The following is an 18,678-nucleotide window of genomic DNA, read 5'->3' as shown; positions in this document are numbered from 1 at the left end:
AAAAATCAAAGATTAGAGAAAAAGTCCAAAAAAACACTGGACTAAACTAGCTCCACCTCCAGCAGCTGCAACAGTAACATGCTGCTTACACATTGATGCCTCAGTATTAATAATCTAATGATGTCATATATAATAATATATCAGTCAGAGGGACCAAACCACTACTTTTACTGCAATACTTTAACTACATCAAGCTGATAATACTTATGTACTTTTACTTAAGTAGGATTTCTCTTACAGGGGTTTTACTTGTAATAGAATATTCTTACATTGCTGTATTACTACTGTTACTTAAGTAAAGGATCTGAATTCTTCCACCACTGTGAAAATGTACGTATCATGTCTACATATATTTGCACTGCAAATCATGTGCTGTCAGTGCAGCCAGGAAATCACAGCTCTGAGCTCTCTGGCTCCATCTGCAGGTCATACTGCTGTGCTCATACATTCATTTTCTACTGACTCCTGTTTAATCTTCTGTTGCCGCATGTTAATGATATTGAGATTTGTAGTTTTTGCAGATTAAATCATAGAAGTGATAAAAGTCACTGCTTAAAGATTGGTCTTTTGTTGATCATAAACACGCATTCAGTTTTAGGGTGGAATTCATTTTTTTTTTGGTCACATGCATTCCCCACCCATGGGTGCAGGTGTGTCTACCTGCCTTTCAGAAGTTTCAAACACGGAAGTTTTTAGACTGTCACGGCTCATTTTGCCTCTACACACTATGGTGGATGCAGTAGTTTGTTTTCCTTTATAAAGCCCTCAAAAAGTGAGCCGAAAATAAGCAAAACATAAATCTGCTCGATCAGGGAGCGTTAACAAGTTTGGATCCTTTTTGGAGCCGGATCCCACCGGGAGTCCGAGACAATGTCATCCGCCGGTCAGAGGCATCCAAGCGGCCCGGCAGAGGGAGCGGGGATCGGGGAAAGCATCTGCGGCAGCGCCGAGAAGCTGAGCCCGTCCGCTGTTAATCATATCATGATGGAGTTTCTGTTTTATTTCGGGCGGGCCATCGTGGTTTTCTATCCCGTCTACCTGACAGGATACCTGGGCCTCAGTATCAGCTGGGTGCTGCTGTGCATGATGATGATCACCTGGTGGAAGAAGAACCGCGCGTGGAAAGACGTCCGGATCGGAACCGCCATCGACTTTGTTGACAACGAAAGAAATGTGATCAACAAGGAGCTACAAAGTGCTTTACAGATGGCATCATGGGTATGTACAGAGCAAACATGTTATCCACTATCACAGATGTATATTATAGTCATTGATGGAAAGTAAAAGTACATTTACTCATGTACTGTACTTAAGTACACTTCTGAGGTACTTGTACTTGAGTATTTCCATTTGATGCTACTTTATACTTCCACTCCACTACATTTCAGAGGGAAATATTGTACTTTCTACTCCACTACATTTATCTGACAGCTTTAGTTACTTTTCAGATGAAGATTTGACACAATTAATTATATAACAAGCTTTTACTAGTTTACAAATACAACACATTGTTAAAGATGAGTGTGTAGTCGGGGTCACATTTCAGATGTCTATGAGTTGTTAACAGCTCCATTAAATAGTGATTTTTCCCTCTAAACTTCTCACATGGTTTCATTTCAATAAATGTTCAAATGATCCAATATTTCACCAAAAATCAAAGATTAGAGAAAAGTCCAAAAACTAAAAACAGATTTGTGTATCAGAACTTTGTTTTTCCTTCTTTCCTCTCCCATTAATCATCTCAAGACCTCTCAGATTTATCTGGTGACCCTTTGAAGGGGCCCGACCCCTAGGTTGGGAACCACTGGACTAAACTAGCCAGCTGTATATGAAGTAGTTGAAACTAGCTCCACCTCCAGCAGCTACAACAGTAACATGCTGCTCTAACACTGACGCTTCACTATTAATAATCTAATGATGTCATATATAACAATATATCAGTCAAAGGGACCAAATCACTACTTTTACTGCAATACTTTCACTACATCAAGCTCATAATACTTATGTACTTTTACTTAAGTTGGGTTTTCCATGCAGAAGTTTTACTTGTAATGGAGTATTTTTACATTACTGTATTGGTACTTTTTCTTAAGTAAAGAATCTGAATACTTCTTCTACCACTGATTATAGTGTTGGTAAGCATCTTTACTCGGGCAGTGGGTTTGAACTGACTTGCTTAAATCTGTATTTTATGTTTTTGTGGTTACTGATATCTCTTCTGGTCAAACAAGGAAACACATCCAAATTATGTAAAGCATCCTGAAATAACCCTGGGACATGTCACACTCTCTGTTGCCTTGACTACAAGACACTTTATTTGCATGACATGCCAGACTTGGGCTGAACCTTTTAATACTTGGAAATGGCGAAAGCCAACCAACTGTGTTGTTAGTTTACAGGAGGTTTCGCCTTTCCACACTGGCACCACACCCACGTAAACAGTGACTCATGGGAACTAAGCAGGGAGAAACAATAAGGGTTCCTCTAAATGTCAGAGGAATGTAATGTGCACTTGTGCAGTTTATGTCTTGCAACTGTCTTGTGAGTGTGTATGGAAAATAACGATGACATCAGGACTAAAACACAGATTTTAGACACTAGAGCTCTTCTCTTCCAACTAACTTGTGACAGTTTCATTTGGCATATCTTATTTTACCCCATTAATATGTTGTTATGTGTAAGTTTCCCCTCTTCAGCATCTCAGGCACACCTCACTGACGGTACTTTAATTTATTTGAATAAGGTGTCGGACTATCAGATGCTGTGTACTAGAACATGATTCCAAACCTCTGTTACAGTCCACAGTTTTGATACTGCAAAGAAGCTTTGGTAAGCCCTGAATAACACCATTTTTATTAACGTAATCATGGATAACTGGTCAAACTTATGAAACGGGAACAAATTGCATCATTTTTGGATCAACCAGTCTATCAGGTCATGAGTCATTTTAAAATTTGCATGATGAATAATTAATAATTGGAGACACAATTATCTATATTATTACGATGATATTCACAGGTCAAGGAAAATATAATTCATCTCCACCGTCATGCATGCCACTGTGTCATTTAGGCTGCACAATTATAATCAAGCTCTATAATCACTACTAACTGGAAAGAAAAAAAAACACGCCTAACTTTGCTATCATGTTTTGTTTTTCAAAGGTCACCTTCCCTGATGTTGAGAAAGTCGGCTGGGTTAACAAGGTACACTATCAGAATAAAGTTATTTTCCTTCTTACTGCATTATGAGATGGTGCAAAGCTACTTTTCACAGTTTTAATTGAGCCCGTCTTGCTTAGTCAAGGTAGTGTTTTTGATTTTTGACTGAACTGTGGGGCTGCATGAAGGGCCAATATAGTATTTTGAACTGTAAATCATGCAACGATACTCCAATAGAGCCACACAATATAAATAAAGACATGGAAATGTACACGATACGTCCCCTTCAACAGATGCAAATATTTATTATAGTACAATGATTGTAAGCTCATGCACATTACTACAACTGCACTTGAACCCATGTGAATAATGATAACCTGGGTCAAATGACATATTCGGATAGTTCATATAGTTTAGTTATAAGGTCTGTTTTCATGAAGACAAAGCTAGTAACAGCACTCAGACAGGTTAGGCCTCTGCAAGTGCTAAGAACCAGTGAATTGCTATATGGTAGATCAGGGGACTGGGAAAGCACACTGTAATACGTTGATTAAGTTTTCTAAGGTCCAGTTAAAGCCATGGTGAGAATAATCTGAGATTAAGTGCAGAAAGCAGTGCATTTCAACTGGATTTTTATTGAACTATAAACAAAAACGTATGTCATGAGTATAATTTGGAAGATGCTGTGATGACATAACAACTTCATAGTGCTTAGTGGCTTTAAGTGTTCCCTCTATGTAAAAGTACAAGTGATATTATTGCTACAGTATTTGATTAAGGCGTGGAATCGAGGTGTTTTCACATGCTCTGTTGTGTCTTGTGTGTTCAGGTGCTGGAGCAGGCCTGGCCTTTCTTTGGGATGTACATGGAGAAGCTCCTCAAAGGAAGCATCCAGTCGTCCATCAGGCTCTCCAACCCTGCGCTCAAAACGTTCACTTTTACCAAGGTCCACTTTGGGCACGTTGTGAGTTGGATATTTGCCTCCGTTAGCTATTTGATATATGTTCAGTTAAACAGTGAGCAGTTTCTTTTGACTGGCTGCATGTTTTTAAAGCAAAGTACAAAGTGTTTTAAACATAGTTTATTAATGGTCATACATAAAAGGAGACACATTTGAGTATTGCTGGTTATATCGGATCCTCGACCAGTAGTGGTAGTTCCTCTAAAATGTTTTCCTAATTCCAGCCTCTCAGGATCACTGGATTGAGAGCATACACCCATGAAGTGGATCAGAGGGAGGTGATTCTGGACTTGAATATATGGTTGGTTAGACACATTTTCTCACCTCGGAGCTGTTTCTGTTCTGTCGTCATTTAAATGTGTTTTGGACCCTCTTGGCTTGGTCCTCTTTTGCAAGTGGTAAATTATGAACAAGAACTGTGTGTGTGCGTGTGTGTGTGTGTGTGTGTGTGTGTGAGTGTGTGTGTGTGTGTGTGTGTGTGTGTGTGTGTGTGCGCGCGTGCTGTTTTTTCTTAAAGTCAATTACTTCTCATCAGCACTGTTCTCTTTGCAGCTATGATGGTGACGTTGACATCGATGCAGATGTGAAGCCACCAATCACAGCTGGTGTCAAAGGACTTAAAGTGAGCATTTCACTTTTTAATTAAATTCATATCCTGTTACCAAGGTCATTTTATTGGTATTGCTACATACTACATACTTGTTCCTCTTACAGTCATCAAACATAAATGTGGAAAATTGCATAAAAAGATAGATGAGAACTGTTAATGAAACCGTCTTTAATCTTCCAGCTCCAGGGGATGATCAGGGTCATTCTGGAGCCACTCATTGGTCAAGCGCCACTGGTGGGAGGAGTCACCTTTTTTTTCATTCGCCGCCCTGTGAGTATCGCAGACACTTCATTTTCATTACTGTGACTAATCGTGCTGGGCGATTAGCCAAGTTTGAAACTCCAAATATTTCCTTCAGACCCTGCAAATCAATTGGACCGGCATGACCAACGTTCTGGACTCCGCTGCTTTCAGGTCAGTTTCCACAGAAACCTTCTTGACGCTCTCTTGACTTTTCATTCATAATTCCAATCCGTCCCTTTCAGTCTTAACAGAGTCACTCCAGTGTTTTGTTGTTTAGATGTTCATTTGTAAAGCTCTCCTCTGTTAAATCTCATCTGTTTCCTTCTAGTTCCTTGTCTGAGGAGACCATCATTGACATCATTGCGTCTCTCATGGTCTTGCCCAACCGCATGTCTTTTCCCCTCATCGACCAGGTCAAAGTGGACCAGATGAGGTTCCCACTACCACGTGTATGTAAGATATGCTTAAACACTTATCACATCATACTTATCACCTGCAGTCATTCGCACTAAAATAAAAAATGACCATTGCAGGCTTTTAATATACTATGTTGTTGATTTGAATCCTGTTTTCCTTCTCTCCTTCTCTGCTCCTCAGGGGGTGGTGAGGGTCCACTTGGTGGAAGCCAGAGACCTGGTGGCTAAGGACACATACATGATGGGCATGGTGAAGGGCAAATCAGACCCCTATGCAACACTCAGAGTTGGCAACCGGCAGTTCAAAAGCAAGACTGTCAAGGAGAATTTATACCCGACATGGAATGAAGTGTTTGAGGTAGAGTAACAGTAACTGCAGTAGTCATGTCAAAACTTCAATCATAGTATAATTTTGCTAGTTTTCATGCACTGCTTTCAATAACAGGATTACTCTTTCATTCAAACTTTTAACCATTCAGCTTTCAAAATTATTTTAAACCTCCTGGATAGAAAAGTTTTGACCCAATGCTACCTATGACATCACTCCAAATTCATAGCATATTACTATAAACAAAGTTTATGCACATCCCGCACTAAGTTTTAAGATACCCTTTGATACCTGTTTGTATTCTGGTATGTAAAAACAACAAACTGCTGCACATTTCCTTGTTTGTGAAAGGCAAAGTTCATCATCTTTGTAATCACCTTCTTCTGTGTGTAATCTGCCAAAGCTTTTCTCTAAATGTTTTAAGAAATCAAATTCAGTATGTGGAACTTGGGCGTGTATCTTTACATTGACTGCCCTCTCTGAGAGACATATAATAAATGTGTTTTTTTTTTCTTTATCTGTGTGCAGTTTGTTGTCCATGAGGCCCCGGGGCAGGAGTTGGAGGTGGAGCTATATGATGAAGACACAGACAAAGATGACTTCATCGGAAGGTACGAAACCATCTAATAACAGCATGAATAAATAGGTGAAATACTTTTTGAGTCAGATGTATTGAATTTAGTATCATCTCTGTCATTCTAAAGCTTTTCAAATATGGGAGTTTTTATGACTCACTGATTGATTGTCATATTGGCCCTTTACTACCCTGCCATACACATCCCACCATGGATCCACATAGCAAAACACATTGAAAAAGGAATTTTAATGTCAAACTTTTATTATTACTAATTAGCATCAAATGTGAGATCATACCACAGAAAGAAAGGAGAAACAAAACTCTTAATTAAGAGATCTAAAGTGAGCTCATGCCTCCGTGACTGTGTGTGTTGGCTACAGTTTATTTTTTTCCACTCAGAGTGACATGAACATACCTTTTCAAGGTACGGCATGATTTTCTCCAGAGCAGACCCACTATTTCAACTCAGCTTTCTTGTGTAAACAAGAGTCGTCCTCCTCCAACAGTCCCATCTATCAGCGACCAATACTTTTTTTGTTGAGTTTTTAAATTACTGTATTATGAGTTGGGAAAATTGTGTGAGTAGCCTGGAAGCAGATGATGTTTTATGTTTTATATTCTCATGTGATGTCTCAGCTTTATACAAAATATGGTTATTTGGTTGAAAATATGCAGTAGCTTGTATAAACTTGTTTTTAGAGGAGACAGCTGAGTGTTGATGTATAATAAATGGAAAATATGAGTATGATTAGTGTTGAAAATATATATATTTTTTAATTTTAGCACTATAATGTTTACAAACTAAAATAGTAGATTAGTAGATCATCTTTCAGTCGTCATCAGTGTCACTTTTCATTATGACACCTGGGCTTTCTGCATTAGGTACCAACTTGATTTCGGGGAAGTGAAGAAGGAGAAAGTAATGGATGAGGTGAGTTTTTAATATTGCAGTCAGCACAGTTTTCTTCCCTGCAGTAGGAAAAAAGTGGTACTCACAAAATGACTTCCAGCACTACAGGACATTACACAGTACTGTTTTCTACTTTATGTTTTACTACGTTTTAATCCCTTATAAAATAGATTTTTGAGAATGGAAAAGCTTTTATATGCTGATGTTTTCCTTACCATTTTCAGCCTGTTTCAATTTAAAGTTGCTACAAGGAACTTTTAACTAGTTATGAAACAGTCTCATGACGCCTCTATATGACCTACATAAGAGAACGAGACCATCAGTGAGAAGATTGGCTATTTCTGTATGGTTATTCTAAATGCCTGCCGCCGCGTCAGATTCCCCTGCAAAATCAGAGGAAACGATTTACGACATGCAGACCGAAAGAGCCAACTGTATGTTTACATTACATATAGCATTGTAGTATGAGAGAATACAAAGACGTCACTAGGACAAGGGGAGGACATTTCTCTTCATTTGATGCCATTAAAAGTTAGACTAGTTGTCGGCTTTCCGACTCATTTTAAAAAAGACGAGAGTAAAAGTGAGAGCGAGCTGAGAGCACGAGAGAGAGAGACAGCAGCGGCGGTCGAGCGAGCTAGAGAGTTAATAAGGAGAGAGTGTGGCGGTGCACAAGAACAAAGGAGTGAATCAGAGAAGTGAAACTTAATTTTCTCTTTGTTTCACAGCAGTTTCATTCTAAGCACAAACAAACACGCCCACACCTCCACACAACCCTGTGGGAAGGTGCCACATTGCCGGATGCAGCCTTGCATGTAACCTCTGTGTATAAATGGTGCTAAAATAAAGTTTCAGCCACAAAATAGCCACAAATAGATACATTACCTCATTGCTATGCATCCTGCAAACAGCTGTGTTTTAAAAAAGAAAAATAGTATTAAAAATAAGTAGCGTCTTTCTTTCACTCGCTTTGCTAGCCAAGATCTTTACGACACGAGGTGGGGGTGCTCATGGGAAATGTAGTCTTCATTCTGGGAAAACGCAACGGTTTTTGTCCACAGGGGCTGCTAAAATCAACACAAAATGAAAGTTCCTTGTAGTAATTTTAAATAAAGTCTCAACATGAGCGTCATGTTGATAAATGAATCTCACCCTGTCTGGCAGTGGTTCCCTCTGGAAGAAGTCCAGAATGGCGAAGTTCATCTCAAGCTCCAGTGGCTTTCCCTTCACGCTGACTCCAGCCTGCTGAAGGAGGTACAGCAGCCCCAATGTTGCTTCAGTCTCATCCATCAGAATTTTAATTAACAATTCGATTCACTATCATTAGGGTCTTGTTCAAGGTGCTAACCTTCTTGCCACAAGTCTTATGTAGTCACAGATATTTAATGTTATTGAGAAAGACTTAAGATGTGAAGTCACATTTCCAGGGGCTTAAACGGTAGGTTGCCCCTGTGTGTTACTGACTTCCTGGGCCAACAGTTGGGTGTTTAAATCATGTAATTCTCTCTGCCAACACTTTCTTCTCAGTCTACCAACGGCTGTGCTTGTGCAATGCTTGCAGTGTATCTGGACAATGCCTCAAACCTACCGGTAAGTGGCTTCTAATGGGGACTGTTGTTGCGGAGAGCAGGTGATGCAACATGGATGTGCAAATGTGCTGATGGTTTGTTTGTATGTCTCTGCAGAAAGACCACTCCGAGATCACCCACCATCACAAACATGGGAGGCACTCACATGAAGAACGAGTAAGACAACAGCTTTTAAACACTCCTTAAACAGAAGAGATGAATAATTCTGTTCTTATGTTTACACCAGCCGCCCTCCCTTCCAAGCAGCTGCTGTTTCACTATGCCAAAAACAAAAAATATGCTATACTTGAATATATGGATTAATGCAAATATCAGCCATATTAAAAAAAAATTAATGCCTTTTTCTTCTTTCAGAAGAACATTAGAATAAACAATGTCTAAATATTCATGCATGAACATTAACACACCTTTTAATTTTTTCATGTAGTCCATTTTGGTCATAATCCAGTAGTCCTAAAGGCCGTATCTATCATTTCAGTAATTAAAGGTGCAGTGTGTAGATTTTAGTGGCATCTAGCTGGGAGTTTGCAGACCTCAACAAGTGTAATGCATTCACTTGAGAGAAAAAAAATTGCCCTGTTTTTCTGAATCAACAAGATAATTATCTCAGAAATTCTGAGAAAAGTTTTCATGAAAACATAAACCTGCTCTGTTTTTCTGAATTAACGAGATACCTCAAAATCCTGACTGCGGTAATGCAGCCGTCTGAATTTCGTTGCACCTAAAGTAGTGTAATTATGGTAAGGACGTCCTCTGAGTGAGGCGAAGGTCCTGAAAGATACATAAACGCGTTTTCTGTCATGTTCTTTCTGTGTTCTTTTATGAATATAATTCATTGTACTTTTTTCTCATGTTTGACCTGTTGTAAGTTTTATTTTGCCAATAGGTCAGATATCAGATAAATCCTAAAGATTGCTGGTGCAGATGTCCTCTCTAACAGTATTTAAGTCGAGTCATCCCACTGTGCCTGCTTGTGGAAATTGCAACATAAAATAACCTCTTAGCTCTGTAGGCAGTGAGGTGTCTTTGCTTCATCTATTTTTGGGCTTTGATGAAACATTTTTGCCTGTCCTGAGGTGCTGGCGCAAAGATGACAAACCAATAACAATACCATCTATATTACTTAAAGACATGAGTATCTCCCAATGTTTCAAACCAAAACCAAAATAAAACTGGATTAAACTAAACAGGTTGGACATGTTTACTTCAAGCTCTCAAGTAGGAATGAAAGCTTCTCTTGGGATTTTGAGGCATCTCGTTCATTCAGAAAAACAGAATTTTTTTTTCTAGAAAAAATTCTCCGAATTTCCGACATAATTATCTTGTTATTTCAGAAAAACAATCTCTCTCAAGTGAATGCATCACTCCTCCGTAAAACAGAACCTGTTCATACAAAGGTTTTATTGCTGGACATTCCTGTAGGGGGTGAAGGACAGGGATTTTCTTATATCTCAAGCACATGTTGTCTTTAGTTAAACTTTTTTTGTTATTATTATTATTTAATAAGACTACATAAGACAACACAATAGTGGTTGTCAAATAGCTCATGAACATCTAATATGAATATTGTGATTTTTATATGAAGTTTCCTTTCTACCGCCTATTATAAAAGCAAATTTGACAACTATAGCAATTCTACATTTTAATTGGTTCCTCTTGTCAAATGCGGCTCATGTGTTAGATTTGGAGTAAAGAAAATATCTGATAGAAAATGTTTGTGTTTTAATCTGTGTTTATAGTTTCAGGGTTAAATGAGACAATCAGGAAGCTTCTCTTTCACTTTACCACATTCCCTGTTCATAGCTGGAATTTCCTGTTTGTCTAGTTCATGCCTGTCATTTTATCTGGGTGTGTTATTACCAGCTGGTGTTCGTGTTACTAGATTTCTTAACTTGTGGCACGTTCATGGTGTGTAAAGAATTTAGTGATCTCAAAAAATCCTCTGCTCCAGTATATATACTTATTATATACAGATTTATTCTCTCTGTAACATAAAGAGTAGCTTCTTAGTATTTCAAGGTTGCTACATAAGACAAATCATTCAGATGAGAACACAGAAATGCAAAGTCATCTAGCAGTGTCTGTGACTTACATTAGATCTACGCAGGCTGACTGTGCTCATTTTGTAAACCCCGTTTATCTGAAAATTAAAGCCATATCAAGCAAATTATCAGAATTATTTAACCTAAAACCTGTTAAACAAACTCAATACAAGGTACTTGAACTGCCAGTGTGCCCTCTGCTGCTCACTGTGTGAAAATGCAGTCATGAAGTGAAATATGTGTAAACACAAGATTCCCTCTTATTTAGGTTTCATTATCCTGAGTTCTGTATTGTGTCTTAGCAAACATAAGTACATCAATGTCCCTTTGTGATGTGAGGTTTGCTTTGTGAGGAGAAACTAAAAGAATACCAAGAAGAAAACATGTATCGTCATGTTGTTGTAAAGGTATTTTTATAGTTGACGGTGTCATCCAGCATGTCAAGAGTTAAGGGCAAGAATTTATGAGGTTTATCATTTAAATCTGAAATGTGTCCGCATCAACCTCTTTGCATTTTTCTTCCTTTTGAAATGTTGAAATGAAGTGCAGCCATCAAAGGTCATTTAAGACAAACTTTACAGTCCAAAAAAGCATGCTAGCTGGTTCTTTCACCAGTAGCTTAATTATCCGCCTTCAGTAATAATAAAAGGTTACATCTCTGTTTTTGCCACCGTTAACATCTGTTTTACGTCTCCCAGATGGTGGGGAGGGTCTGCAGTGTGTTAGGGAGAGGAATGCAGGACCTGCAGCCTGGAAGGCAACAGACTGCTTAAAGACAAATTCCCAACATTAGCTTTTGTACAAGTAAAATCAGTATTCCTCATTGTTCCTGTAGTTCAGCTCACCTGCGAAGGGTTGTAAAACTACATTTAAAATCTATGCGTGATCTAAAATAGAAATGTAATTGTCCAAAATAATCAGTTCACAGTTTACTTACATGTTTTTAATCGTCAAAAGACATGAAGGACAGAGAAGTTGAGACTTTATGTAGAAGACATAATGGGCAGACAATCTGTTGCATGTTTGATATAGTGTCATTTTAAATTTAATCTAAATCTAATTTACTTTTTATTAGCTTTTCTTTTAAAGAACACATAAATGAAAGTGGTACATTTGAATTTGCTTGGCTTTTAATGGATTTTACACTTTATATAATTAAATCATTCAAAAACTCTCCAAATGTTATTAATAAGTGTGTTTGATGACCCTCATTGATTCATCACTCACCTGCTTATTCAACCACAATTTGACAATTGGATGCACATAAATACTCTCGACTTGTTTCGACTCAAATTCTGTCCCTAGATATGGCCCTTTTACAACAAAACAAAGAATTATAGGAAATATGTAAAGTGCTATTTATGGTCAGACATTGCTACTCCTACTGTCCAAAGTCTGATATGAATAAATGTTTCCTTATCACATGAGCTGCGTCATCTAAAGGAGACAAGACATCATACCCAACCCTATATTCACCTTGTCTCAGATTGTAAACTGATATTAATATTGATTAATACTGACAAACAGAGACTCAAGTAAGCAGTCTGTAGATTATCACATACACACTTAAAGCCAAAAATATTGCATGCTCTGCCTCACTGGTTTGCTGTGTTTTCAGCTCACAAGGAGAGTGGCCAATCCTAACTCCTATGTGGAATTGTCCATCGATGAGGACGTTCAGAAAAGCAAGGTATTTGTCACACTGATACAACACTTTCTCTTTCATTCATTAAATATGATAAAATAATACCTGTTAATTAGTGTCTGTGCTTGCTTTGGAGTATTTAGCACTGTGCATGAGAGCAGATATATCAGACTAACAGGTTTCAACTTCGCTCACGTCTGTGGTGTAAAAATTGTTTCAAGGTGAACTTTAGAGAATTTGAACCCAGTATGAACACAGTCTGTCTGAAACACAGTCTTAGCTTTCAGTTGGTAATTACCCAATCATTCTTTCTTTCCTCAGGTCGTGTTTGCGTCTAAAGACCCGGTGTGGGAGGAGGGCTTCACCTTCTTTGTGCATAATGTCAAAACACAGCAGCTCATTGTGCAGGTTTGACATGTCATGTTGTACATACTTTCAGAAGAGGTGGCTCAGCAATTGTTTAAACATTGTATCAAAACACTTGAAATAGTTAAAAGTTGATTTCTTTAATCATATTTCCATGTGGCTGGACAGTGGTCACAACCTAAGACAGTACTTATTTTTTATTTTTTTGCATTCATTCCTATGAAACTGTATGTATCGATATGTGTCTGTCTCTGAAGAAAAAACACCAACCTTGATTTCTCTGCCATTTCATTACAATAAAACCTAGAAAAAGACCAGTCAAATATCTCCAGGAGGTATAAAACGTAATTACTTCACTGCTTGAATATTTTTATCTCTTTGTTCTTGTGGCAGGTCAAAGAGCATGACAAGAAGACACAACTTGGTGTTCTCAATTTGCCTCTCACTCGCCTCCTCAACATCTCCAACATGACACTGGACCAGCGCTTGCAGCTGGAGCGCTCCGGAGCAAACAGCCAGATCAAGCTGAAGGCCACTCTCAGGGTGGGTACACATGTTTGCATAACACATAGTAACTGATATTATACAGACAGATTAGACCAAAACAACATTCAGCTGCTTCCTGTTGAAAGCTAATAATATTTTATTTACGTACATTTCCATTTTGCTGCCATCTAGATAATATAACTTATTTTAACAACATCTACGTCATGAGAACTGAGCAGGTGAGTGCTATTTTGTCACTGACATTATCCTCCATCCCACAATAGATTCTATCTGAGGAAAAGCCGCCACCCAAGATTGTCCCCGATCCACAAGTCAAACCACAAACACCACAGACTAACCAAGGTGGTAACGCCTCCGTATCCACTCCCTCCGTCGCTACATCCTCCTCTTCAGCACTTTCCTCTAACACTACTCCCGGTGCCCAAACCCCATCTACGGTCCGGGCGGCTGATTCCAGGAATGGCTCTAATGAAGACTATCCAGCCCACACATCATACATGCGTCGATACGACTCCCACAGCCTGCTGTCAGAGAACTCCATCGCTTCGTCACGTTTTGACCTTTCAGATGGAGCCTCATATCCAGAGTGAGTCTGTAGCTTTGTTAAGTGGTTTACCAAGAAGGAAGAATTGGAAGATAATTTGTCTCTTAATTTTGACTGACAAAGAAGAGCAGAGACCTGGATAAAGGGTCCCCTGTGCTCTCAGTATGTCCACATGTCTTTTGCACTCTTATCATTAACTGAACTGTATGTATTTTAGCAACAGTAATAAAAATTTGATTTAAAAAACATTTTTTTATCACTATAGTGCCATCAGGAAACACCAGGGTTCATTTGGGGAGATCCAACTGACTGTACGCTATGCCAGCCTGAGGGAAAAACTCATCATCTTGGTTAACTCCTGCAGGTACGTCAGACAAAGCCTCACTAGTGTTTCCTAGCAGCTCTAATATGGACCAGGAAATCACCCATTTGCTCAGTTTAAATCTAAACACGTTTAAGATCTCAGAACACAGAAATTGACATTAAAATGTCGGTGTGATAACATGAAAAAACAATGTTAGCTGGTGCTTTGTTGAAATACTACTTCATAGCTCTTGCGTATGCAGTGCAGTATATGTGTCAACATCAAGTGAAGTAATCACAATATGATGTTGCAGTTTTTGGCTGGTTTTTAAAGAAAAACCATTTAGTATACTTTCTTTTTCAGCACATTGCAGAATATCGGAAACAGTTTTGTTTTGAGAATATTTAGATATCAATAGTCAGTCCTTGCTTGAATGCTGTGACTGAAACCAACACAACAAAAGAGTAAATTGCTGTAATTGAACATACAAATGATTTTCTTTTCATTAGCTAATCCTGAAATTCAGTTGTTCAAAAGAACTATTTAAATGAGAAGACATATTAACAAGCTGTGATAACTTGTTGTATGTTCGTGTACCTGTTGCCTACAGGAACTTATTCCCCTGCAATGAGAATGGCACAGACGCTTACGTCCGCCTTTATTTGCTCCCTGACCAATCCTGGAGACACCGCAAGAGGACACATGTCAAGAGGAGGACCATCAATCCTGTCTTCAATGACAAGTGAGGTCACATGATTTGTCCTGCAAAACATTAATTTACATTTTCATCAGTTGCTTTTTTTGATTACCAGCTTGATGCAGTTATAGTATATTTATATATTTAAGGCTCAGTGGTTGAGAGTGTGTCTGGCACTCTTTCTGACAATGCACTTTCATCACAGGTTCGAGTTTGATGTGTCACTTGAAGAAGCAAAATCTAGAAAGTTGGACGTGGCAGTGAAAAACAACAAGATGTTCCACACACGGGAGAGAAAGGACATTGGCATGGTATTATATACTACTATTATACTATTAGACCATGTCATGGGCAAACAAACATACAGCCACTAAATCTCTGACGTTGGCTCATTATGGTTCAATGTTGTAAATGTTTTTTATTTCATGCAGATATTGCAGAACCAAAGTCTTGACTGCTGTGTATGGCCCACTTTTGGAGTTTACAACTACGATATATCTGGATAATTGATTGATTTTCCAAGTTGTGCTTCTGTCCACAGGTGCTTATAGATCTTTCCCAGCTGGATCTAACCAAAGGCAGCACAGAATGGTATGGGGCCCAGTTTGCTACTTTTGCATGTGTGAACCTAGTAGTGTAGGTTTATTGCTGCAGTTTGTGGATGTCGACACAGACTGTGGTGCACGCTACAAATAATTCTTGGTGTTTTGTTCTGAATGGCACAGCAAGTTGAGTTTGACGTATGCATTGCATCACCTCTAAGACAAAATCATTTCCTTCTCTCATTTTGTAAATGTTGTTTTCTTGCACTTGCACTTCTTTTCGCAGGTTTGGAAATAGGCTGACTCATTTCATGCCAAGAGTTAGATGAAAGGATCAATATCACTTTCATGTCTGTGCAGTAATTATAAAGCAGCCAGTTAGCTTAGCTTGGCACAAAGACTGGAAAAGTAGAAAAACAGTTAGCGTGGCTGTGTCCAAACAAAGGTAACAAAATCTGTCAACCAGCACCAATAAAGCTCACTAATTAACACATTATGTCTTGTTTGTTTAATCCGTTCAAAAGTGTAAAAATGACACGTTGGGGCTTTACAGGGCTTTATGTGCCAGACTTTTTCTTGGCTGGACGCAGTGACTTCCTGGAGTCTCTGTTTACCTTTCAGCCTCATGGCAACAACAAGACTAGTTACTGCTCCCGCCAAGAAACTGTGCTGCACATAAACCCCCCTAAAACCACAACATGTATTAATAATTAGTGAGATTTGCTTGCTGGTAGGTGGAATTTGTTGCCTTTGGACAGAGCCAGGCTAACTGTTTTCCTCTGCTTCAAGTCTTTATAATAAGCTAAGATAACCGGCTGTTGGCTTTATAATAACATGTCATACATGTTTGTTTTTTTTTCAAAAAAGTCAAATTAACTAGTTAAAAATCCTTAAAATGACATCTCCTCCTTCTCCCTCATTGAAAAATCCAGAATCTATGAATATGTAGATATTATTTATTTCAAAAGTTTAACTTGCAAGTTGATGTTTACTTCATCGAAAAGTCCATTATCAGTGTATGTGCATTGAAGGCTTCCAGTTTCCACATCACACTTGTGTAAGTTATGTACTGGACCACGACTGGCGCCAGTTTAGTTGTGATGTCACAAATCATGCTCATAGGTACACACAGGCCTTAAACTCAGATTTTCATTGAGCACAGAGAAACTTTCCACTTTCAGCATATGAATGTGAAAACAGCCTTCTAGCGTCAAACTCTGCACATACATCAGTCCATCCCATTGAAGCTCAAACATCCAAATGACGGAACAAGAAGAAAAACATATTTTTGAGTAGACTAAACGGACACATGTGAGCGATATCAATCTTCTCATCTTACTCTCGGCAAGAAAGCAAAAAAGTGATTTCCCAAAATGTCAAACAATTCCTTTTAAGCTGGTTACAACAAACATCCTCAATAAATGATGACTACTCTTTGACTCTAGTTTGCCTCCAGTGATATTGAGTTAAAACTAATGTGAGGAAACAAATGGCTTTTTTGGTTCAAGTATATGAATATTTCACTTCTCTTTCCCTGTTAGGTATGAGCTCACAATACCTGGGCTGAAGAAATCCAGCTAGCAGGTGGAGCTGTAAAACCTCTGTTTGCAGTGCAAAGAGCAGCTCCTCAGCCACTGCAAGGCCAAATGCGGGCCTGATAAATGCTTGGACTGTTACATATTTGTCTTCTTTATCATCATGGACCAGAGTTGGGTTTTCCAAAAGCAGCACCGAATCCATCTCAGATACTGGACATGCTTAGTATGTCAGAGTATGTATGTATGATCACAGGCACAAAATATTCTAAACCACAGATCTACTTAACTTTAACTTTACTTAAATAAATAAATAATAATAATAATAAACTCTTTAAGTGCATCTTGTCCCACTTACACATATCCCACATGATTTAACAGCATACTCAGAATAATATTAACTGTTCTAAATTATTTTAAGCAGAGAAGACAAACAGCTACAAATAAGACATTTAAATATGCTACTGTATCCCAGATAATGTTATCAAAAGCAGTGTATCATTTTATGATGCAATTTATCGTAGCTTATTTGGGTCGACAAGCAGAAACCAAGTCATCCTGAATAGTAATGCTATTGATAAGTGTTACTTTTTCATAGGAAATTGTTTGTGATGTAATTCATCAGAAAATGTTTGTATTTCTACTACAAGTTATTGTTTGTTTTGGGTATTTTTTTGTGAGAGGTTTGTTTTTTGAGTTGCTCTGAGCCAAATGTATGCTTTGTATTTCTTTGTAAATAGTTGTATTGATAGTTTAAATGTAATTTAATAAGGGGTAAAAAAAACCCACGTGTTTGTTGCAGCAGCCCAGGAGAGTCACTGCGTGGTGAGGAAGGTTACACACTTAAATACACTCTGACACCCACATATTCACAGCTGGAAGGTGCAAAATACAACCGTGTGTGAGCAGCTGAAGTAGTGGGTTCATTAAAAGTGAAACTGCATCCAAGTAAAGCACTTGAGATATCCTTATTTCCTTGCTCAAGGGCATCTTGACCATAGTTACTGAAGGAGTAGGAGTATATCTTTTTAACCCTCTCAGATTTAAGACCTGGTCTTGACTAGTACTTCTGGAAGAGTGATCTTCAGTGACTAGACCAGATATTAACATTTTGTGATTCATGTTTAAAATACTCTCACACAACTTTTATGAGTGGCTTATATCTGTTTCCAGGAAAAATGTTTTATACAACTTGAGAAACAAGCTTTTATGTATCCCTGTTTACTGATTGAACATAGTTTGGACATGGTTTTCAATACTAATTGAATTGGATTCTCCATTTGAGTAGGATTTTACTCGAAAAACATCAAAAATTACAATACATTTTTCTAGGCTTATATGTAGACTGCCATAGACTTATGGTACCCATCTTTGCTAGGTGTAAAAAGTTGAGCCAAGAATTTGGTCTTAACTAATGTTGAGCTGCTCTTCTATTGTCCATTTAAATAGTTCTCTAGCTGGAGAATTTATGGAAAGTTTCCAATTCTGATGTTTTTGAATTTGCATTCTGTATCACCCTGAAATGTGTTTCCAGTTAACATTTTGATGGGAAATAAACATTTTAAAACAAACTTGGGCTTTTTCAATTGCAGTGGTTTCATTTATTGTGAATGTGAGTGTGATCAGTTGTATCTTTACATATTATAATATTATATACTGTGCCTATACGGACACAATTACTCTCTGTAATCAACCATGCCC

The 18,678-nt window shown here is 38.2% G+C and overlaps 1 protein-coding gene across 1 annotated transcript; it reads left to right on the top strand.

Annotated features, from left to right (window-relative positions):
- Window positions 1-427: 427 nt before the first annotated feature.
- On the top strand, window positions 428-18,530 carry esyt3 (extended synaptotagmin-like protein 3). The gene is made up of 23 exons (XM_042427225.1): window positions 428-1,218; window positions 3,165-3,206; window positions 3,991-4,125; window positions 4,347-4,423; window positions 4,675-4,744; window positions 4,913-5,002; window positions 5,091-5,146; window positions 5,304-5,424; window positions 5,573-5,749; window positions 6,248-6,330; window positions 7,179-7,227; window positions 8,371-8,460; window positions 8,734-8,796; window positions 8,892-8,951; window positions 12,456-12,527; window positions 12,804-12,890; window positions 13,242-13,391; window positions 13,619-13,941; window positions 14,165-14,263; window positions 14,814-14,945; window positions 15,106-15,211; window positions 15,442-15,491; window positions 16,984-18,530. Exons 1-23 carry the CDS (start codon window positions 871-873, stop codon window positions 17,021-17,023), a joined length of 2,520 nt encoding a protein of 839 aa, XP_042283159.1. The 5' UTR covers window positions 428-870; the 3' UTR covers window positions 17,024-18,530.
- The last annotated feature ends 148 nt before the right edge of the window (window positions 18,531-18,678 follow it).

The sequence above is a fragment of the Thunnus maccoyii genome, chromosome 11, assembly GCF_910596095.1.
Source record: "Thunnus maccoyii chromosome 11, fThuMac1.1, whole genome shotgun sequence".
NCBI classification, from domain to species: Eukaryota; Metazoa; Chordata; class Actinopteri; order Scombriformes; family Scombridae; genus Thunnus; species Thunnus maccoyii.
The sequence above is the reverse complement of the archived record's forward strand: the minus strand, read 5'-3'. Positions and strand labels throughout refer to the sequence as shown.

Excerpts from the sequence above, each read along its gene's own strand:
- esyt3 (XM_042427225.1), top strand. The coding sequence starts at position 871 with ATGTCATCCGCCGGTCAGAGGCATCCAAGCGGCCCGGCAGAGGGAGCG. Across the intron at positions 5,425-5,572 it reads TGAGGTTCCCACTACCACGT|GGGGTGGTGAGGGTCCACTT; the intron begins GTATGTAAGATA and ends TCTGCTCCTCAG. Across the intron at positions 8,952-12,455 it reads GGCACTCACATGAAGAACGA|CTCACAAGGAGAGTGGCCAA; the intron begins GTAAGACAACAG and ends CTGTGTTTTCAG.